Source organism: Trachurus japonicus, chromosome 19 (assembly GCF_045865225.1).
Source record: "Trachurus japonicus isolate A0001 chromosome 19, Traja_1.0".
Lineage (NCBI taxonomy): Eukaryota > Metazoa > Chordata > Actinopteri > Carangiformes > Carangidae > Trachurus > Trachurus japonicus.
In genome coordinates, this window is record NC_140925.1 from 23,133,577 (window position 1) to 23,154,521 (window position 20,945).

A 20,945-nucleotide genomic window follows, 5' to 3' on the forward strand; every position below is an offset into this window, starting at 1 on the left:
GGTGGATTAAAATGAATGAAACCTTGACCCCAGCTAAGTTTAAGTAGAAAAAACAAAATGGATTGGCTTTAAAGTCATTACTATGGTACAGTTTAGGTATGGCAAAGGAATGTGGTTGGGTTAGCAGCAACATGACATTGTGACATGACTGGACTGTAAGGTCAAGAGGGGGCTGATGTTGTAAAAGTCAGTCAAAGGGGAAGCTGTGTAATGCTGTGGTGGAGTTGAAGGAGGTAACACAGAGTTCACCTGATCCAGTAGATAACGCACCTAAGTGAGGTGTCTGATAATCCAACCACAATGCAGAGATTAAATCTATGAACTCAGCGGGGGTTTTGATGTATTTGCACTGTGGTTTCACCAGGTTACTCCTCAGTGAAATTACATCAGATTATAGGTGTTTTTTTCTTTTTTTTCTCTCTTTCTTTTTTTAATCCCTGTCCACTAGGTGGCGGTACCGCACATGATCTGCCTGCACCAAAACACAACAAGAAGAAGAAGACCGTGCTTCCATGGCACTCGCCATGTTTTCTCGTGTGTTGTTATCATAGATCCTAGTGTGTTATTGTTGCAGTGAACTCGGCCACAGTTGTCGGTGTGTTTATTCAACACAGCAGCATGGCCTTCTCTCTGCCGGTGTGGCTGGCGGTGCAGGAGGAGCTGCTGGGACGGGACGCGGCAGATGTCGCTGCTCGGAGCTGCTTCGACGACTTCGACGATGAAGAACTGTTCCAGATGTTCCACCTCACCAGACCCTGCATCCTCTTCATCGCTGATGCCGTACGCGTCCGCATGAAGGCGGAGGTCAGGGACAAACACGAGCTGCCGGTGGACGCGATGGTCATGGTGGCGCTCAGCTATTACGCGCACGGCGTCGCGTCCACGTCGGTGCTGCAGAGACTGAACCTGAGCGAGATGGACTACGCCGTGGTGGTCATCAGCACCGTGTCCGAGGTGGTGGCGGAGATGTGCGACCAGTTCATCTCGTTCCCGCTGAGGCAGGACTGCAGAGCCAACGTCGCCGCCAAGATCGAGGGGCTGTGCGGGATCCCCCGGGTGCTGGGCATCCTGGCCCCGGCCCACTTCAGGATCAGGGCTTCCCCCTACGAGAAGAACACCTTCAGGTCTTTCGTCAACACCCTGGGCTACACGTCGGCCGTCAGCCAGATCATATGCGACTCCGACGGAAACATACTGAGTGTTGAGCACTGCTGTGTGGGCAGCACCAAGGAGCAGGAAATGTGGGAGACGTCGTGGAAAGGGAGGGAGATGGAGAATGACTTGCACGGAGCATATTGGGTTATTGGTAAGAGGAAGGGGAAGGGAGGGGAGGGGGGTTATCATCGGTTATCATATGCATAAAAAATAAGAGGAAATCTATCACGCTTGACCAGAGGTGACATGTGTTTGTGCTGAATTTCTGTGCAAACCCCATGAATACATACACACACACACATCCTTGTAATGCTATCTTTGTGAGGACACTCATTGACATAATATACCTATTCTCTAGCCCCTTACTCTAACCTTAACCATCCAAAACAAATGCCTAACCTTAACCATTACTCTTCACCTAACGTAAACCTAATTATAACCTAAAGTCTTAAAGGGATAGTTCACCCAAAATTCAAATTTCACTCATTATCTACTCCACCTCATGTCAACTAAGAGCTGTGAGAATTTTCAGAGTCCTCCGTGCCTTCTCTGAGTTACGGGGGGGTCTGTGCAGCAGTATTTGTCCATATAATGGTTGTCAATGGATACCAACTTTCTTCGTCCAAAAAGACACACCAAAAAACATCCAAATACCTCCACACAGCTCGTCTGTAATGTCCCTCTTGTATTGAAGCCCTGACATGAGAAATTGTTCAGAAAAAAATAAAATAAGTCTATATTTTAAGCTTGTTTGTAGCGGAAGCTCCCAGTGTCTCAGTTCACTGCTCTTCCTGTGTCACCGGCGGAACAATTTCTCATGTCGGGGCTTCAATACAAGAGGGACGTTACAGACGAGCAGTATGGAGGTATTTGGATGTTTTTTGGTGTGTCTTTTTGGACAAAGAAAGTTGGTATCCATTGACAACCATTATATGGACAAATACTGCTGCGCGGACCCCCCCATATCTCAGAGAAGGCACGGAGGACTCTGAAAATTCTCACAGCTCTTAGTTGACATGAGGGTGAGTAGATAATGAGTGAAATTTGAATTTGGGGTGAACTATCCCTTTAACGCTCAAACAGCCCTTGGAAAAAGTGAGGACCGACCAAAATGTCCTCACTTCCCAAAAATGTCCTCACTGGTTAAAACTCTTTCCGGTCCTCACAACGTAGTATGTACAAGAACACACACAGGTTACTCCAGTAACTAATAAATACAAAAGATCTATCACACATTAAACGTGCAGTGATACATAAATTCCACTTAGTACTAGCCTCTTTCCGGACCTTTCAGTCATATGTCATAGTCTTCCTCAGCAGACTGAACTTGCTGAGAGGATGTGGTTGAAATTTCACAAAAAACGAATTTGTGTATAGTTTATTATTGTTATATTATTAAAAAAAAAAAATCAAGAACAAACTTTTGGCATCACATTGTGTTATGCAACATCAATACTCATAATACTTCACAATCATTCCTCTGTTTACTTGCATTGGTGCAACAGTTAAAATTATTTATGTGTTTCTGGTGTCCTCTACTCTTAATTTAAGATGATAAATGTCTATTTGAATTCATTTTCAGAGGCAGTAGTTTTTTCTCAGGAAATGATGCACATCCTTTTACTGTCTATTTCGGCCGAAACTGTGACACTTCAGTTTGGTCAAAGTGGAGTTGCTGTTTCTGTCAGACTACATTGCAGGGCCAGTTCATACCCCTCACACTCCATACTGCAACTTATCATTCATCATCATTTTAATGTTTCTGCCTCTGTGGTGTTGAATTAACTGCATTGTCTTGTGCCTCTCTTTAAGGTGGGAAAGGTTACAGCTTAAGCAAGCATGTGTTGACTCCTGTGTCCGCACCCGCAAATGAAAAGGAGATCCGCTTCAATGAGGCCCACACAAAGATCCACAATGTCATGCGAACGACGCTCGGCTCCATGAAGAGGCGTTTCAGGTGTCTTATGCAACTGGGTTTTGCGCAGGAAACTGCTCTGAACAAAAAGTCGAACATTATCAAGGCGTGCAGCGTTTTGCACAACATCGCAAAGAAGTTTTCAGTCCCTGCCCCGCCTGTTGCGGGCAAAATTGAGCCCCTGCACCCAGGAAAGCAGCACGCAGCGCCTGTTGAGGTCAATGCAGAGGCCTTGAAAGCCAGGCAGAAACTCATCGATGCTCACTTCACTTCACTCGGCGGTGGCCAGAAACCCACAGGGTAACAACAACAATGCAAAGAGCGTGTGAGCCGAGTGGGTGTGTGGTCTGCTCTAGAAAGCAACGAGGATCGTTCACAAACTGACATGAAGAAACACTGAAACTAAAACCCAGACTACAGCGCAGGATTTTTTTTCATGGTTTGACGCCAGCTGCTTCTCTTTTCCTGTGCAGTTTTGACACTAACATGTAAATGTGACAGCACACTTTTTTTTCTTTTCTTTTTCTTTACCACATGTGCAGAACTGGTAAAAAAAAAAAGACATTCAGGTATTTTTGTTAACAGAAAATATTTTATTTCTTAAACAAACATAATAATTCTTTTCTACGTATATATTTCTTCTTAATAAATGTCATTTGTAAACATTCTGTGGTCATCTGGAGTGTTATTAACTTACATGATAATAATAAATTTAGCAACAATTATAATAATATAACAATAACAAAACACATCTGACAGATTACAGGAAAATACATTTAGAAAAAGAATAGTTAAATAAATCCCAAAGTGTGCTGTGTATATTCAGATAATAAATGTCATGCAGTTTGTAAGCAAATCTTGGATGTTGATTTTATAAGTATACTTGTTGAGTTTAGGCATTTGTCTTCTGCAGATGAAACTCTTGGAGTGCTGTAGCATTGGCATATATAATGTCTGCATTTTCATATATGTTCTCTTCAAACCTCTCTTGTGGCTTCAGGTGATCCATGATGCACTGGTGCAGGAAAACATACTGGGACTGTAAAGATATGAAGTTCCTGGTCATTTAAAAAACAGAACAAACAATCTCTGTAGCACAGAGTACCAACTGTACTGGCTGACATTTCCTTTCACACATAATTGCCACAGGATGGTATAATTTGCGTGTTTACCGGCCTCACAGCTTCCCAGTTATAAACAGCAAGCTTCTCTGTATGCAGTTATTACTCTTCATGCACAATGCAAATGTGCATTGAGGGGAAAGTAAGTAATGCATGGCAGGTTTCTTTTTAGGTGTGGCTCTTTCATAGAGACAGTTGCTCATCTATCGATCTATCTAGCCATCTATCTATAGAAATGAGAAACTAGTGGTTTTATTCAATCATCAGCTGTTCAGAGTTCAAACAAAGCAGGGTATAGCTCAGCCAGAAGATGTTTTACCTCTGTTTGCACCATGTATGGCCGACTCAGTCTCATCTTGTGCACAAAAGCATTGATGCCCACTGCTCTTTTTTTGTCAAACTGCTGAAGCATCACATCCAGGGCAATGATAGTGCCTGTCCTTCCCACGCCGGCACTAAGAAAGAGAGAGAGACAACACAGGTATGAGAATCATCATAAGGTAGTGCTGATGGTTTCCAAATAGGTCATTCATTTCATATAGCAAACTTCCACCACTGACCCTGAAACTGTCAGGAAACTGTTGACATTTTAGTGGTTGTCAAATGAAAGTGTCCGACAAATGTATATAGTTGTTGTCCAGGAAGACAGAAGCATGTATTCTTTTTTTTATTTTTTTATTGGTGAAGTGATAGACAAGGTGACATGAGGGACAAACATATATATGTTATAAACACATATAACCACATAGACAAACATACAAACAATCGACATAAGTACAGACAACAACAGGAAATGACATGCCACGATGATACATAAATGTAGTGTTAAGTGTATGTGTGTGTGTGTGTGTGCGTGGATGTGGATGAGAGGTAAGTGGAGTGCTATTCCTTGTATACAATATGGTATAGAATACAGTAATAGTGACAGTAATAATAATAAAGAAAAGAAAATAAACAAATAATAATAATATTAGGGATAATGAATAGGTAAGAAGAGAAAGGAGCAATACATATATATAATAATGAAATAAAACTTTGAAAATAAAGGGATAAAAAAAAGAAAAAGAAGCATGTATTCTGTACCTGCAGTGAACCACGGTCGGAGCTCCGCCCCCTTCTCCGTCTATGTGCCGCCTCACCAGTTCTCTGAATTGGATCAGGACGTCAGTGCCCTGTGGGACTCCGTGGTCAGGCCAGGCTGTGAAGTGGAAATGTTTCACCGTGCGCTCTTCAGATGTACTTGTCTGTTGAGAGAGTTCATGTGGACAAATTAAAAAAACTGTGGGTCTATGTCATGAGCCAATATACTGGCTGGTAAAGTTGTCAAGCATGCTTCCCTGAAAATAATAACAGCAAAGGTTTAGTATAGAAACAGTTTTTTAACTCCCAACTCAGAGATGTGCTTATATTATCTAACCCATTTATTCACAATAAATCTTTAGAGATGTTGATTACATTTTTCACACTGAACTCCCTCAATGTCCAATTGGGCTCCTGTTGCTCAGATTTCATGGTGATCAGTAACTTTCCATGAGGGCAAGGGTTGCTGTCTGGAGGCCAGTATCGTTCACACTTGGTCTGGGGACAAAAACATTAGAAGAACAAGATTATAAGCCGTCTTGAAGTTTTTTCAGTTTATGGAAGCAATAGAACAGAAAGTGGCAATTAACAACAGTCTGAGTGTTGCGTAATGTCTTTGTGGTGGTGATGACCCTCTTGAAACCACACTGAAACAGGAATAATTGCGATGACAAGGAAGTTGTTGCCATGAAAGTGAATGATTCACAACAGCTCATAAAACTTGAGGTTAGCACAAAAAAAAAAGATTCCTGAATACTAACCCGTCCGCTTTCAACGCAGTTGGTTACCATGACGATGCCTTTCACTCTTTGTTCCCATATCATCCTCCAGAAATCACTAACGGTGGAGGGCAAAGGACCCTGAGTAGCAATGTATTCTCTTTCTCTGTTGTAGCCCTGAGGAACAGTTGTTAAAGTTAATATGTGTCGATCTGAGAATAGTTCAACCCTATCAAAACCTGCACTATCTTTGAAAGAGATTTTCATAAGCTATATAGTAATTAAAGAACAAGCTTTATGAGATGATTGTCAGTAACTAAATAATACTTACCGGCATGTAGTTGGCATTAATGTAGTCAGAGGTCTCACTGGGATTTGATGTGCTTAGCTTCACTCGACACCAGTCGTCTAGGATTAAAAAACAGAAGATGTACAGTAAAGAGGATGCTACTGAAAACAGTCACATCAGAATGACTCAGTGGACCTGGAACATTTAACGCATTTCTATAACCCGTGACATCAGAGGACAGGCTTACATGGCAGGACATTGTTGAAACGGTTCCTGGCTTTGTTCTCAGGTAGAGTCGCTGCTTTACGCGTCTGCTCAGTGCCAGCAGGGGCCAAGTTCTGCATGAAGTTGGCAAAAGGACACGGCATGAGATTTAACAGTCGTTTCATGGAAGACAAATAAAACAGTAAACTTCACAGACCGACTTTTTCAGCCATGTGCAAAAAACAGGAAGAGATTGAAGAGGAAGAGGGGTTTTTTATGCTACCTCATATTCTTGGCTGAATCCTCTGTTGTCATCCAAACTTAGCTGGTGGAAGTGGTCTGGAAACTTTGCAACAGAAATTGCTCTAAAAGAAAAGTAAAACACATGTCACCTTGTCTAATAAGTGATGTGTAAACATTTTACCAGATAAAAACTGACCGTAATCATACAGTCTTTTTTTTTAATGTGAGGTAAACTTCTGATTCTATCCCACATGTAATTCATTTTACAAGGTCTAAACCTTGACTTACTTGCTCGTTTTATCAGGTTGCTTGGATCCACCAATGAATGTCTTCTTTCTGTCGTGGGAAAGAAGCAAAGGGAGGTTCACTCATGAGCCTGACAGTATGAGTTGCAGGGTGATGATACCATAGTGTTGACACTGGGGCTGCACCAACCTGATTAAATCTGGTTTTTTGAGTAAAATGAAGGCAACCAGGCAGACCAGCACAACAAACAGCAGCACAGCAACTACTGACCCGGCAATGACTCCTGCAGAGAGTAAAAATTGGGAAAACTCAACAAAAACTCAACCCAGTGTAAAGGTTCCCATCTAAACACCAAAATTATCACAGTCTCAATTATTATTATTTATTATTAAGCAAGTCAAATGACCAATGCCAATAGTGTAGTATATTAACTTCGACTTACCCCTTGGATCAGTGTAGCACTCAAAAGTGAATGGTGCAGAGCGCCTTACAGGCCCAGAAACATTTCTCAGTGAACCTATGGAGACTTCATACGTCTTAGCAGGTTGGAATCCAGGTATTTCAATCTGCTCTCCCCCGTTTTCAGATACTTTGTGAGTTTCCCCTGTCACATTCACCTCTACTTCAGTCCACATGCCTTTCAGTTTATCCCAGAAAACACTGATGGAATAGCCACCATTCAAGTACTCACAGCGAGCAACCACATCTGCAGGATCTGAATGAAACCAGTGGAAAGAGGCACAACCAAAAACGTTTAACAGACTCTAAATGTATGACTTTTAGTACTGTACTACAGTACTGATACTGTAGTGTAGAGACATATAAATTGGATTTCAATAACTTGTCATTTTAGAATATGCCTTCCATAGCACCGTAGAACACAATGACAATTTGTTTTAACTTTTTATAGATAAATTGATGAAGCACTTAATTAGAGGGTTGACTAAAAAAAAAAGAGAGATACATATACATCAACATGTGGTGAGACAGGTTTGTACTTACTGATTGTTATGTTTACAGGCTTTTCACATTGGTCAAAATGTTGTTGTTTTTTTTCATACGTGAGTAACACCTTATAGGTTGCACCAGGTGTTAAGCCACTGAATGACACATCGCTGCCTTCAGGAATGAAGGTCAGTTCATTTGCAGTTGCTTTCGAGAATAGGCCTTCAACCATTCCTTGGATCGATGAGTTAGTAACATGCCAGTTCACAGCGATACAGTCGATTCCTGAAATGAATGAGAGAATAACTGTAGACAAAGCTTCAATAACTTGGGTTTTACAGAGCCAGGATTTGCAGGCTCTTTGTAAAGGTAAGTGTGGAATAAAATGTTATCACTGATATTTAAAAATATACAACAATTTGTCATTTATCAGACAGACAGCTTGTACATACTTGTTACAGTGAAGTTTTCATATGCAGTGCTATTGAGTCCGGAGAATGTTGTGGTAACTCTAAATGGATACTCTGTCCCAGGCTTGAGAGATGGGACTGGATGTGACTGACGATTTGCACCTGGGGGAACTGTTATGGTGCGCCCATCAATATGAAGCATGTATCCCCAGTTTTCATCCACATTGTCCCATGTCAGGGTAATGCTTGTTGTTGAGCGTTCAGGCACACTAACTGAAGAGACCTCTGGAGGAACTGATGAAAAGAAAGACAGCTTTTACACACCACAACACTAGAAGCTTTGCACTGTAACTGTGACACCAAAACAAAATCGGTTCCTTATCTGATCGATGAGGATATAGATTTAACAACATGTGTATGCCTAGCTACTGACCAAGTTGTAAAAAACAATATGAAAATACAACAGTAACAATATTAGTGATAATAACAACAATGAGATAAGTGATAATAATAACAACACTTTGCATGTCAATGGATTAAAGACAGTTACAATTTTAGTCACCTACCAGTTAGGGCTTTAAATGTGTATCCCCTGCTGTTTAGTTCCTCAAACACCGTGAAAAGAGTGAAACTAAATTCTGTCCCAGCAGTAAGTGAAGAGACATTATGCTGTACTGATGTCCCTGGTTGAGATGCATTAATATATTTCTTCTGTACACCATTTATCTCATACTGTAGCATATATCCTGAGATGTTGTTAACCTTCTGCCACGTCAGAATTATAGAGGTCTCAGTTTGGTTCAGTGGCGTTGCATTCTGAACGTTTTCAGGAACTAGAAAAAAAAACAGAGTTGACAGTTTCATTGGTGGAAAGGAGCATCCAGCACAGTGGTGGGTTTTGGGTATGTTTTCTTCAGCAAAGAAAAAGTTTAATTCAGTTCATTATTTTATCAGCAACAGACAAAAATATCAATTGAGCAACATCCCTCTGTCACAGAGAAACTGTAAGCTAGATGCTGGTCCGGGGCTCTGGTCTGCCTCTTATTGTTTTATAGCTGTATGAAAGGAAAATACTCTTACCAGTTGATGCAGTGAGGTTGACTCCAGTGCTGTTGATATCATCAAACACAGTCAAGAGAGTGAAGGTGTATGTTGTTGCACTTGTGAGTCCTGAGACTGTGCGTCTCACAGGATTTTGTCCCTCTGGAACAGTTACTTCTTCATCTTGGTCGGTGGACTTAAGTTTATAGTTGGGGATGTTCTTCACTTTTGTCCACTCCAGAGTTATACTGGTTTCATTTTGGGTCACAACTTGAAACCCTTCCGCATTAGGAGGAGCTAAGATCAAAAAGGAAGAGAAGAAGCTTTAACAAAATGTAGATTTTTGTAGTTTCTTGTATAAAGGATTGCAAGGATTTGGATACAGGTAGACCATTTGCACAAACTGTAGGGATTTGTTTTTCAAAAGGGATATTTCATATGGCAACAAATGCTCACCTTACTCATCAAATGAACAGGACCAATTTGTTAAAAGAATATGGTAACATAATGTTAAAGAACTATAAGAAAATTTCAAGCATGCTTCATCATGACAGCTGATCTAGACTTGGTAAACCATGGTTCAAACACTTGCTTATCTGCCACTCACAGCTTCAAATGTCTATCCGGTGCTGCTGAAGGAGAGGGAGACTAAATACTGTCCCAGCAGTAAGTGAAGAGACCTCTTACTCTACTGATGGCCCTTGATTAGATTTATTGATATCTTCCTTCTCAATACAACCAGTGCTCTCATATTGTAGCACAAGATGTTGTTAACTTTGTCCCACATCACACCTATAGTATAGTTTGGTTCAACACCATCACATCCCTAATATTGACAGGAACTCAAAAAAATGTGGACAATATCATCATTGGATTTTTCAGGAGGTTTTGTTTAATCATATACAGGGTTCTATTTAGTTCATTACTTGGTCAGCAACAGCCAAAAACATCACACAGTAACGTCCGACTGTCACGGACAGACTTGATATTAGGTGGCAGAGTTGGTACAGAGCTCTGGTCTGCCTCTTGTTTTACAGCTGCATGAAAAGAAAATACTCTTACCAGTTGATGCAGTGAGGTTGACTCCAGTGCTGTTGATATTATCAAACACAGTCAAGAGAGTGAAGGTGTATGTTGTTGCACTTGTGAGTCCTGAGATTATGTATCTCACAGGATCTTCTCCCTCTGCAGCAGTGACTGTTTCCTCTCGGTCATTGAACTTAAGTTTATAGTTGGTGATGCTGCCCACTTTTGTCCACTCCAGAGTTATACTGGTCTCATTTTGGGTCACTGCTTGAAACCCTTCAGCATTACGAGGAGCTGGGATCAAAAAGGAAGAGAAGAAGCTTTAACAAAATGTTGATGTTTAAAAAAAGATAGGTGTGGTTTGTGTCTTTTTTGTCGTTGTTTTTGAAGAAGATGAAGAAGAAATGAAAAAGAAAAATTCCAACATTCTGGCTTTGTGTATGAGTTTGCATATAAAAGAAACAACTGTGCTATTTGATTTTTAACCCTAACCCTAACTAAACACTGTCCCAGCAGTCAGTGAAGAGATTTCATATTTGACCAATGTCTCTTGATCAGATTCACTGATATCTTCCTTCTCTATACAATCAGTGCTCTCAGATGTTGTTAACTTTGTCCCACATCAGACCTACAGTACTCTCAGTTTGGTCCAACACCATCACAGCATTAGCTTTGTCAAGAGGTAAGAAAAAAAGTGGACAAAATCATCATTGGGTTCTCTGTTACTGAGAAACTTAATATTAGATGTTGGTACAGAGCTCTTATCTGGTCAGCCTCTTGTTTTACAGCTGTATGAAAAGAAAATACTCTTACCAGTTGATGCAGTGAGGTTGACTCCAGTGCTGTTGATATTATTAAACACAGTCAAGAGAGTGAAGGTGTATGTTGTTGTATTTGTGAGTCCTGAGATTGTGTGTCTCACAGGATTTTGTCCCTCTGTAGCAGTGACTGTTTCCTCTCGGTCGTTGAACTTAAGTATATAGTTGGTGATGTTGTCCACTTTTGTCCACTCCAGAGTTATACTGGTCTCATTTTGGGTCACAACTTGAAACCCTTCAGCATTACGAGGAGCTAGGATCAAAAAGGAAGAGGGGAAGCTTAAACAAAATGGTGATTTTTGTAGTTTCTTGTAAGAAGGATTGCAAGGATTTGGATACATGTAGACAATTTTGCACAAACTGTGGTAATTTGTTTTTCAAAAGGGATATTTCATATTCCAACAAATGCTCATCTTACTCATCACATGAACAGAACCATTTTTTTTATTAAAGAAAAAACAATATGGTAACATAATGTTGGAATTATTTGAAAATCAAAAATATACTTAATCATGACAGTCAATCAAGAATTGGCGACACATGGTTCAAACACTTCATCACCTATCACTCACAGCTTCTAATGTCTAGTGCTGCTGAGTCTCTCAAACACAGTGAAGACACTGAAACTAAACACTGTTCCAGCAGTAAGTGAAGAGACCTCATACTCTACTGATGACCCCTGATCAGATTAATTGATATCTTCCTTCTTTATACAGCCAGTGCTCTCGTACCCTAGGACATATGCTGAGATGTTGTTACATTTTGCCCCACATCACACCTACAGTACTGTCAGTTTGGTTCAACACCATCACATCATTAACACTGCCAGGAACTAAAAAAGTGGACAACATCGCCATTGAGTTTTCAGGAGTTTTTTGTTGTTTGTTTGTTTGTTTGAAATCAAATTAAGGGTTATATTTAGTTAATTATTTTATCAGCAACAACCAAAAATATCACAGAGTATACCCTTCTGTTACTGAGAAATATTAGATGTTGGTACAGAGCTCTGATCTGCCTCTTGTTTTACAGCTGCATGAAAAGAAAATACTCTTACCAGTTGATGCATCGATGCTGACTCCAATGCTGTTGATCTCATCAAACACAGTCAAGAGAGTGAAGGTGTATGTTGTTGTATTTGTGAGTCCTGAGATTGTGTGTCTCACAGGATTTTGTCCCTCTGGAGCAGTGACTGTTTCCTCTCGGTCGTTGAACTTAAGTATATAGTCAAGGATGCTGCCCACTTTTGTCCACTCCAGAGTTATACTGGTCTCATTTTGGGTCACTGCTTGAAACCCATCAGCATTACGAGGAGCTAGGATCAAAAAGGAAGACAGGAAGCTTAAACAAAATGTTGATTTTTGTAGTTTCTTGTAAGAAGGATTGCAAGGATTTGGATACATGTAGACAATTTTGCACAAACTGTGGGAATTTGTTTTTCAAAAGGGATATTTCATATTCCAACAAATGCTCATCTTACTCATCACATGAACAGAACCATTGTTTTATTAAAGAAAAAACAATATGGTAACATAATGTTGAAATTATTTGAAAATCAAAAATATACTTAATCATGACAGTCAATCAAGAATTGGCGAAACATGGTTCAAACACTTCATCACCTATCACTCACGGCTTCAAATGTCTATCCAGTGCTGATGAGTCTCTCAAACACAGTGAAGAGAGTGAAACTAAACACTGTCCCAGCAGTAAGTGAAGAGACCCTTATACTCTACTGATGACCCCTGATCAGATTAATTGATATCGTCCTTCTTTATACAGCCAGTGCTCTCGTACTCTAGGACATATGCTGAGATGTTGTTACATTTTGCCCCACATCACACCTACAGCACTGTCAGTTTGGTTCAACACCATCACATTATTAACACTGACAGGAAATGAAAGTTCACGGAGTTAACTTAAGTTCAGGAGCAGGGCCACGCCTCAACCACACCTCTAATCACCGGTCAAGCCTACAAATACCTGGGTCAACCCCTTCCTTCCTCAGTTGCCTCGACTTCTCGACCCACCCTCCCTTCTTCCCCCTGTCTAGGCGCCTCCCGGCTCCAGCCTCCTCCTGGATCATCCTCACTCTCATCCCTCCATCCTTCCCTCCCTTCCTCCATCCCTTTCTTCTTAACCAACGCATTCCCTTTCAGATCTCCTTCAAGGCATCGTCTGGGGGGCACAAATCCAGCTCGGGCGGAACAACGCCGAGACGGAACCCCCACTCTGAGTCTCCCTCCGCCGGTCTCCGGTTTATCTTCCCAGACGAGACGCGACATCAACCTCCCCGCACCTTTACCACTCTCGTACAATATCATTCATTCATGTTCATCATTTCATCCCATTAAATCGTCTAATGGCACTTTGTTGTGGTGTGGTCCTTGCTAGTGAACTAAAAAAGTGGACAACATCACCATTGAGTTTTCAGGAGTTTTTTTTGTTGTTTGTTTGTTTGTTTGAAATCAAATTAAGGGTTATATTTAGTTCATTATTTTATCAGCAACAATCAAAAATATCACAGAGTATACCCTTCTGTTACTGAGAAACTTGATATTAGGTGTTGGTACAGAGCTCTGGTCTGCCTCTTGTTTTACAGCTGCATGAAAAGAAAATACTCTTACCAGTTGATGCAGTGAGGTTGACTCCAGGGCTGTTGATGCCTTCAAACACAGTCAACAGAGTGAAGGTGTATGTTGTTGCACTTATGAGTCCTGAGACTGTGTGATTCACAGTATTTTGTTCCTCTGCAGCAGTGACTGTTTCCTCTCGGTCGTTGAACTTAAGTTTATAGTTGGTGATGCTGTCCACTTTTGTCCACTCCAGAGTTATACTGGTCTCACTTTGGTTCACTGCTTGAAACCCATCAGCATTACGAGGAGCTAGGATCAAAAAGGAAGAGGGGAAGCTTTAACAAAATGTTGATTTTTGTAGTTTTATTGTAAGAAGGATTGCAAGGATTTGGATACATGTAGACAATTTGCACAAACTGTGGGAATTTGTTTTTCAAAAGGGATATTTCAAATTGCAACAAATGCTCATCTTACTCATCACATGAACAGAACCATTTTCTTTTATTAAAGAAAAACAATATAATGTTGGAATTATTTGAAAATCAAAAATATACTTAATCATGACAGTCAATCAAGAATTGGCAAAACATGTTTCATCACCTATCACTCACGGCTTCAAATGTCTATCCACTAGTGCTGCTGAGTCTCTCAAACACAGTGAAGAGAGTGAAACTAAACACTGTCCCAGCAGTAAGTGAAGAGGCCTCATACTCTACTGATGACCCCTGATCAGATTAATTGATATCTTCCTTCTTTATACAGCCAGTGCTCTTGTACTACAGGATATATGCTGAGATGTTGTTACATTTTGTCCCACATCACACCTACAGCACTGTCAGTTTGGTTCAACACCATCACATCATTAACATTGACAGGAACTAAAAAAAAGTGGACAACATCACCATTGAGTTTTCAGGAGTTTTTTGTTGTTTGTTTGTTTGTTTGTTTGAAATCAAATTAAGGGTTATATTTAGTTCATTATTTTATCAGCAACAGCCAAAAATATCTGGTCTGCCTCTTGTGTTACAGCTGCATGAAAAGAAAACACTCTTACCAGTTGATGCAGTGAGGTTGACTCCAGTGCTGTTGATATCATCAAACACACTCAAGAGAGTGAAGGTGTATGTTGTTGCACTTGTGAGTCCTGAGATTGTGTATCTCACAGTATTTTGTTCCTCTGCAGCAGCGACTGTTTCCTCTCGGTCGTTGAACTTAAGTTTATAGTTGGTGATGCTGCCCACTTTTGTCCACTCCAGAGTTATACTGGTCTCACTTTGGTTCACTGCTTGAAACCCATCAGCATTACGAGGAGCTAGGATCAAAAAGGAAGAGGGGAAGCTTTAACAAAATGTTGATTTTTGTAGTTTTATTGTAAGAAGGATTGCAAGGATTTGGATACATGTAGACAATTTGCACAAACTGTGGGAATTTGTTTTTCAAAAGGGATATTTCAAATTGCAACAAATGCTCATCTTACTCATCACATGAACAGAACCATTTTCTTTTATTAAAGAAAAACAATATAATGTTGGAATTATTTGAAAATCAAAAATATACTTAATCATGACAGTCAATCAAGAATTGGCAAAACATGTTTCATCACCTATCACTCACGGCTTCAAATGTCTATCCACTAGTGCTGCTGAGTCTCTCAAACACAGTGAAGAGAGTGAAACTAAACACTGTTCCAGCAGTAAGTGAAGAGACCTCATACTCTACTGATGACCCCTGATCAGATTAATTGATATCTGCCTTCTTTATACAACCAGTGCTCTTGTACTACAGGATATATGCTGAGATGTTGTTACATTTTGCCCCACATCACACCTACAGTACTGTCAGTTTGGTTCAACACCATCACATCATTAACATTGACAGGAACTAAAAAAAAGTGGACAACATCACCATTGAGTTTTCAGGAGTTTTTTGTTGTTTGTTTGTTTGTTTGTTTGAAATCAAATTAAGGGTTATATTTAGTTCATTATTTTATCAGCAACAGCCAAAAATATCTGGTCTGCCTCTTGTGTTACAGCTGCATGAAAAGAAAATACTCTTACCAGTTGATGCAGTGAGGTTGACTCCAGTGCTGTTGATATTATCAAACACAGTCAAGAGAGTGAAGGTGTATGTTGTTGCACTTGTGAGTCCTGAGATTGTGTATCTCACAGGATTTTGTCCCTCTGGAGCAGTGACTGTTTCCTCTCGGTCGTTGAACTTAAGTATATAGTTGGTGATGTTGCCCACTTTTGTCCACTCCAGAGTTATACTGGTCTCACTTTGGTTCACTGCTTGAAACCCTTCAGCATTACGAGGAGCTAATATCAAAAAGGAAGAGGGGAAGCTTTAACAAAATGTTGATTTTTGTAGTTTCTTAAAGGATTGCAAGGATTTGGATACATGTAGACAATTTTGCACAAACTGTGGGAATTTGTTTTTCAAAAGGGATATTTCAAATGGCAACAAATGCTCATCTTACTCATCACATGAACAGAACCATTTTCTTTTATTAAAGAAAAACAATATAATGTTGGAATTATTTGAAAATCAAAAATATACTTAATCATGACAGTCAATCAAGAATTGGCAAAACATGTTTCATCACCTATCACTCACGGCTTCAAATGTCTATCCACTAGTGCTGCTGAGTCTCTCAAACACAGTGAAGAGAGTGAAACTAAACACTGTCCCAGCAGTAAGTGAAGAGGCCTCATACTCTACTGATGACCCCTGATCAGATTAATTGATATCTGCCTTCTTTATACAACCAGTGCTCTTGTACTACAGGATATATGCTGAGATGTTGTTACATTTTGCCCCACATCACACCTACAGTACTGTCAGTTTGGTTCAACACCATCACATCATTAACACTGCCAGGAACTAAAAAAGTGGACAACATCACCATTGAGTTTTCAGGAGTTTTTTGTTGTTTGTTTGTTTGTTTGTTTGAAATCAAATTAAGGGTTATATTTAGTTCATTATTTTATCAGCAACAGCCAAAAATATCTGGTCTGCCTCTTGTGTTACAGCTGCATGAAAAGAAAACACTCTTACCAGTTGATGCAGTGAGGTTGACTCCAGTGCTGTTGATATCATCAAACACACTCAAGAGAGTGAAGGTGTATGTTGTTGCACTTGTGAGTCCTGAGATTGTGTATCTCACAGTATTTTGTTCCTCTGCAGCAGCGACTGTTTCCTCTCGGTCGTTGAACTTAAGTTTATAGTTGGTGATGCTGCCCACTTTTGTCCACTCCAGAGTTATACTGGTCTCATTTTGGTTCACTGCTTGAAACCCTTCAGCATTACGAGGAGCTAGGATCAAAGAGGAAAAGAGGAAGCTTTAACAAAATGTTGATGTTGATGTTGATTTTTTTTTTTTAGAAATGGAAAAACAAACTATCAATTTCAATTTCATTTAAAATAAGAAATTGTGACAGTGATTTTCAACATTGACATTAATATTACAACAAATACTCATCTTCCACATCCAATAAACGGGACAAGTTTGTTCAAACAATAAGATAACATAACAATAACAGTTTTATGAAAATTGCAAGCATACTTAATCATGTGTGTGTGTGTGTGTGTGTGTGTGTGTGTGTGTGTGTGTGTGTGTGTGTGCGCGCGCGTGCATGCGTGCATGTGTGTGTTTTCTTTTTAAGAAATGAAAAAACAAAACAATGAAATAATAATGAAATAATGTGTGTCTTTTGTGAGAGTGTGTTTCCTTGCAACATCAGTGATTAATACCACTTTACAAACAGGACCAATTTGTTAAGAGAATATCAAAGGACAGTTAAATATGACAGAATTTGTACGTCACAACCAAAATGTGGTTTAAATACTTTGTGACCTACCAGTAAAAGCTTGAAATGTATATCCCGTGCTATTGAGTCCCATGAACGCAGTGAAGAGTGTGAAATTATATGCTGTCCCAGCGGAAAGTGAAGAGACCACATATTGTACTGATGTCTCCGCCTCATTTGCATTGATGTGTCTGTCTTCAGTACGTTCACTGATTTCGTATTTGAGGAAATATGTTGGGATGTTGTTCACCTTGTCCCACTTCAGAGTTACAGAGGTCTCATTTTGGCTCAACACATTTACCATGTTAACGTTGTCAGGAGCTAAAAAAAAAAAAAAAAGAAGAGGGTACAACATATTATTATGCTCATCAGACTCATCAACAAAATTACACAATACTACAGTACTGTGACATGATATGACAATTGACAATAAGTACAGCTAAACATGACAATCTGTTTAGATTTGCATGTCAACAGCAAGGAACTGTTCAAATACTTAAACACAACACACCAGTAACGGCCAGCCATTCAAGATTTAGTGTTTGAAGTGTGAGACTTTGACCACAACAGTCATCCTTAATGATTAATGGCATTCACACAATATGCAATCTTATATGCGACAATACAAACATGTCAGCCACAGCCATAAAAGAGCTAGGTGGATACTTACGAGCATTTGTTGTTGGCGGGGTTGTTGTTGGAGTGGTTAAGAGTGTGCTTGCTGCTTTTGTTTCTGTTGTTTCCACTGTCTCCATCAGCGTTGTGTCCAGTGATGGTGAACTGGAATCACTGACATCCTAAACACAGAAAAAGATTAGGGTAGGCTACCTAGATACATCATAGAACACAACACAACTGCTTCAATGTGATTTACTGTACTCTACCTTTAGCCATAAAATTGTACATCAGAAATAGTACTACAAACTTTCTGAAATGGACAAATGACAATAATATGCAGAAACCGTGTTGGGGCAGCGGAGAACACAAAATGCAAATCAAGGTGTGAAATTCTTGTCTTGCATTTTGTAGCTCTACTTCCTTGTCGACAACAATTATGACAACTGATTAAAAAAAGGCGCTAACAAAAGTGCCAACTTGATTTAGACACAACTACTCATCCATTGCTTCTTCTTTTTTTGTGAAAACAAGTCACATAGACAATACTGTATCCTGTACTACTATGCAATGCTTATTAAATACTAAAGAGAATATGAAAACTTTACTTAGCTATATCACCTTATCTCAAATACAACATAATTAATGTTTAATTTAAAGCTCCCGTCATGTTGTACATTGACTGATTTCCTCATTTCTGCTTTTGTCTCACAAAGGAAGTGAGTGAGAACAGATTACTGCAGCTCAGAAAGAATAAACTCATATTTCACCATTTGAAAAAGTCCACCGATCTCATGTTGGGCAAGTCTTTTTTTTTTTTTTTAACTTACTGTTCACCCTGACACGTTTCAATGTAAACTGCCTTATCATTCATTAAACCTTGACTGTGGTTTTGACAGCATAGTTTCCTTTTGTTGAGGGTTACCTGCTTCTGCAGTTACACCAGCCGATGACTATCAAAGTGGAAAGTAAAAAAAAAAAAAACTTACCCAGAGAAGACTCAGGAAGACACACAGCAACAAGTGGTTTGAGGTTGTTTTAAAAGATAAAGCCATCATCATTGTTACGGTTTGTTAAGCTAAACACATATTATAGACCTATTAAAATCCTTTGTTGTCCCAAGATGAACTTCAGGTTTCTACTTTCAGAGGTGCCTCTGTTGTGTTGACAGAAACAACATTTAAGGTTGGCAAAGGATTTCTTCAAGCCTGAGCTGACGTAGTCCAGTGTATTCCAGTGGTGTTGACTTTTAATTCTTAACCATGTCCTCCTCTCATAACCTCTGGTCCCTTCTCATATTAGCAAGTGACTAAGTAAATAGCTGCTTCTCCTTTTTGGCCTTGTATACCCACAGAGACCTTTGTCCCGCCTCTAACTTCCTTATTAACGGTCATAGTGTATGTGCAGCTTGTTAAAGGTAGGTCAATCAAGTAAATTAGCATGTTTTCCATGTTTTATTATTGACAATTACTTTATATGTCCCCTATATTTGTTAATGTTTATCACCTCACCAAACCACCTGTTTGTTTATCTGTTAAGCCAGGCAAGGCTTTAAGATACTATCCAAATTAAGTTCAACTTTTTGTGTGTTTTGTTTTCCCTTTGCTGTTGTTGCTTTTTTAAAAATTGTTATTCTACAGATATTATTTATAATAATTTCTTGGTTGAAATCACTGTTCAGTGTCTTCAGTTGGGCTGGTCTCACAGAACAGTAGCTTTTGGTTTCTTTGCACAGTCGCACTAGCTAGTGATATTTATAGCTTCCTTGTGGTTGAGATGTACGAGGAACTGCGAACAGAAAACATCACTGATCCAGTTTTAGCAGAACATCAGTTCAGGACTGTTTATGGCTTATATAATAATTTAGCAACCATAAAGATGCTATGTCAAAGACAAACTTTGTCCAATAGTGTCCATTGGGGAAACACAAGGGTGAAGTCCATGTTCATAAATGGCAAGTTTTCCTCAACATTGCATGACTCACCTCATAAATAACTACAGCTTCCTTGTTAGATACTGAAGTGTTCATATCAAAGGCATATCAGTTCAACATTGATGCCAATTTGCTGTGTACCCAGGGACGAACTTCATTGTGCCTTCTATGAAACTCTTATACAAACCTTGTTATCCAAGAAAGTCAAAAGCTGTTTGAAATGTTAAAGCAGATATCAGTGGCACGGCCGTTTCGGCTAATGCTGTGTTCAAGGCAGGCTTTTGAAACCGTAAGTTACAGCTTCAAGTCACAACTACGACTTGGTAGCGTTCCAGGTAACCCGTAGCTCGTGTTTTTACCGTCCTGTTGTCTGTGAAAGTTCCCTATAACGGCCACTCGTAACTTCCGACCCGTGAACTCGTACCAGATCGAACTGGTATGACTTCACAGGAAGGAAAAACACAAAGTACGAGTTTCCTTGAACGCACCATGAGTTAGCAGCCCCCGCCCTTGTCAGGCATCAATTGGTCCTCGTGCTACGTCACCACATTCACGCGCATCCCTTGGCTGCACACACAGCCCTTCATGCCGTTCTCTCCCCTCATTGGATAACACTTGTATCCCACAAGGAAAATTTTCTCCTCGGGTTACAGCAGAGCAGAGTGACGGAGAGACTCGTGTTTAGGCTGAAATACTTCATGTAAGTGATTGCTGACGGAAAATAGGACTATTTAGGACTTATATTAACAAAAACATTCCACTGATATCTGCTTTAAGTTGTCTAAACTAGCAACAATGTAGCCACA

The 20,945-nt window shown here is 39.8% G+C and overlaps 2 protein-coding genes across 4 annotated transcripts; one reads left to right on the forward strand and one right to left on the reverse strand.

Moving 5' to 3' along the window:
* Window positions 1–491: 491 nt before the first annotated feature.
* Window positions 492–3,531, forward strand: LOC146968065 (putative nuclease HARBI1). Its single transcript, XM_085761993.1, has 2 exons — window positions 492–1,306; window positions 2,968–3,531. The coding sequence occupies exons 1-2, from the start codon at window positions 619–621 to the stop codon at window positions 3,372–3,374; spliced, it is 1,095 nt and encodes a 364-aa protein (XP_085618119.1). The 5' UTR covers window positions 492–618; the 3' UTR covers window positions 3,375–3,531.
* Window positions 3,532–3,810: 279 nt separating this feature from the next.
* On the reverse strand, window positions 3,811–19,521 carry LOC146968066 (receptor-type tyrosine-protein phosphatase H-like). Of its 3 annotated transcripts, XM_085761984.1 has the most exons (21): window positions 19,196–19,521; window positions 18,262–18,388; window positions 17,643–17,912; window positions 16,840–17,097; window positions 15,843–16,100; window positions 11,208–11,465; window positions 10,431–10,688; window positions 9,408–9,665; window positions 8,370–8,621; window positions 7,975–8,202; window positions 7,415–7,687; window positions 7,162–7,255; window positions 7,015–7,062; window positions 6,767–6,848; window positions 6,527–6,617; window positions 6,322–6,398; window positions 6,033–6,167; window positions 5,647–5,769; window positions 5,275–5,435; window positions 4,511–4,646; window positions 3,811–4,109 (listed from the first exon to the last, which is right to left on the reverse strand). In XM_085761984.1, the coding sequence occupies exons 1-21, from the start codon at window positions 19,265–19,267 to the stop codon at window positions 3,963–3,965; spliced, it is 3,606 nt and encodes a 1,201-aa protein (XP_085618110.1). In that variant the 5' UTR covers window positions 19,268–19,521; the 3' UTR covers window positions 3,811–3,962. The 3 variants fall into 3 exon arrangements, with proteins under 3 accessions (XP_085618110.1, XP_085618111.1, XP_085618113.1); XM_085761985.1 differs by lacking the exon at window positions 9,408–9,665; XM_085761987.1 differs by lacking the exons at window positions 9,408–9,665; window positions 15,843–16,100; window positions 16,840–17,097 and adding an exon at window positions 12,267–12,524.
* Window positions 19,522–20,945: the final 1,424 nt, after the last annotated feature.

Coding starts and splice junctions, on each gene's coding strand:
- LOC146968065 (XM_085761993.1), top strand. CDS start 619: ATGGCCTTCTCTCTGCCGGTGTGGCTGGCGGTGCAGGAGGAGCTGCTG. Junction 1,307..2,967: donor CGGAGCATATTGGGTTATTG/GTAAGAGGAAGG, acceptor CCTCTCTTTAAG/GTGGGAAAGGTTACAGCTTA.
- LOC146968066 (XM_085761984.1), bottom strand. CDS start 19,267: ATGATGATGGCTTTATCTTTTAAAACAACCTCAAACCACTTGTTGCTG. Junction 17,098..17,642: donor TACATTTCAAGCTTTTACTG/GTAGGTCACAAA, acceptor CTTTGATCCTAG/CTCCTCGTAATGCTGAAGGG. Junction 4,647..5,274: donor CCGACCGTGGTTCACTGCAG/GTACAGAATACA, acceptor TCTCTTTCTTAG/TGCCGGCGTGGGAAGGACAG.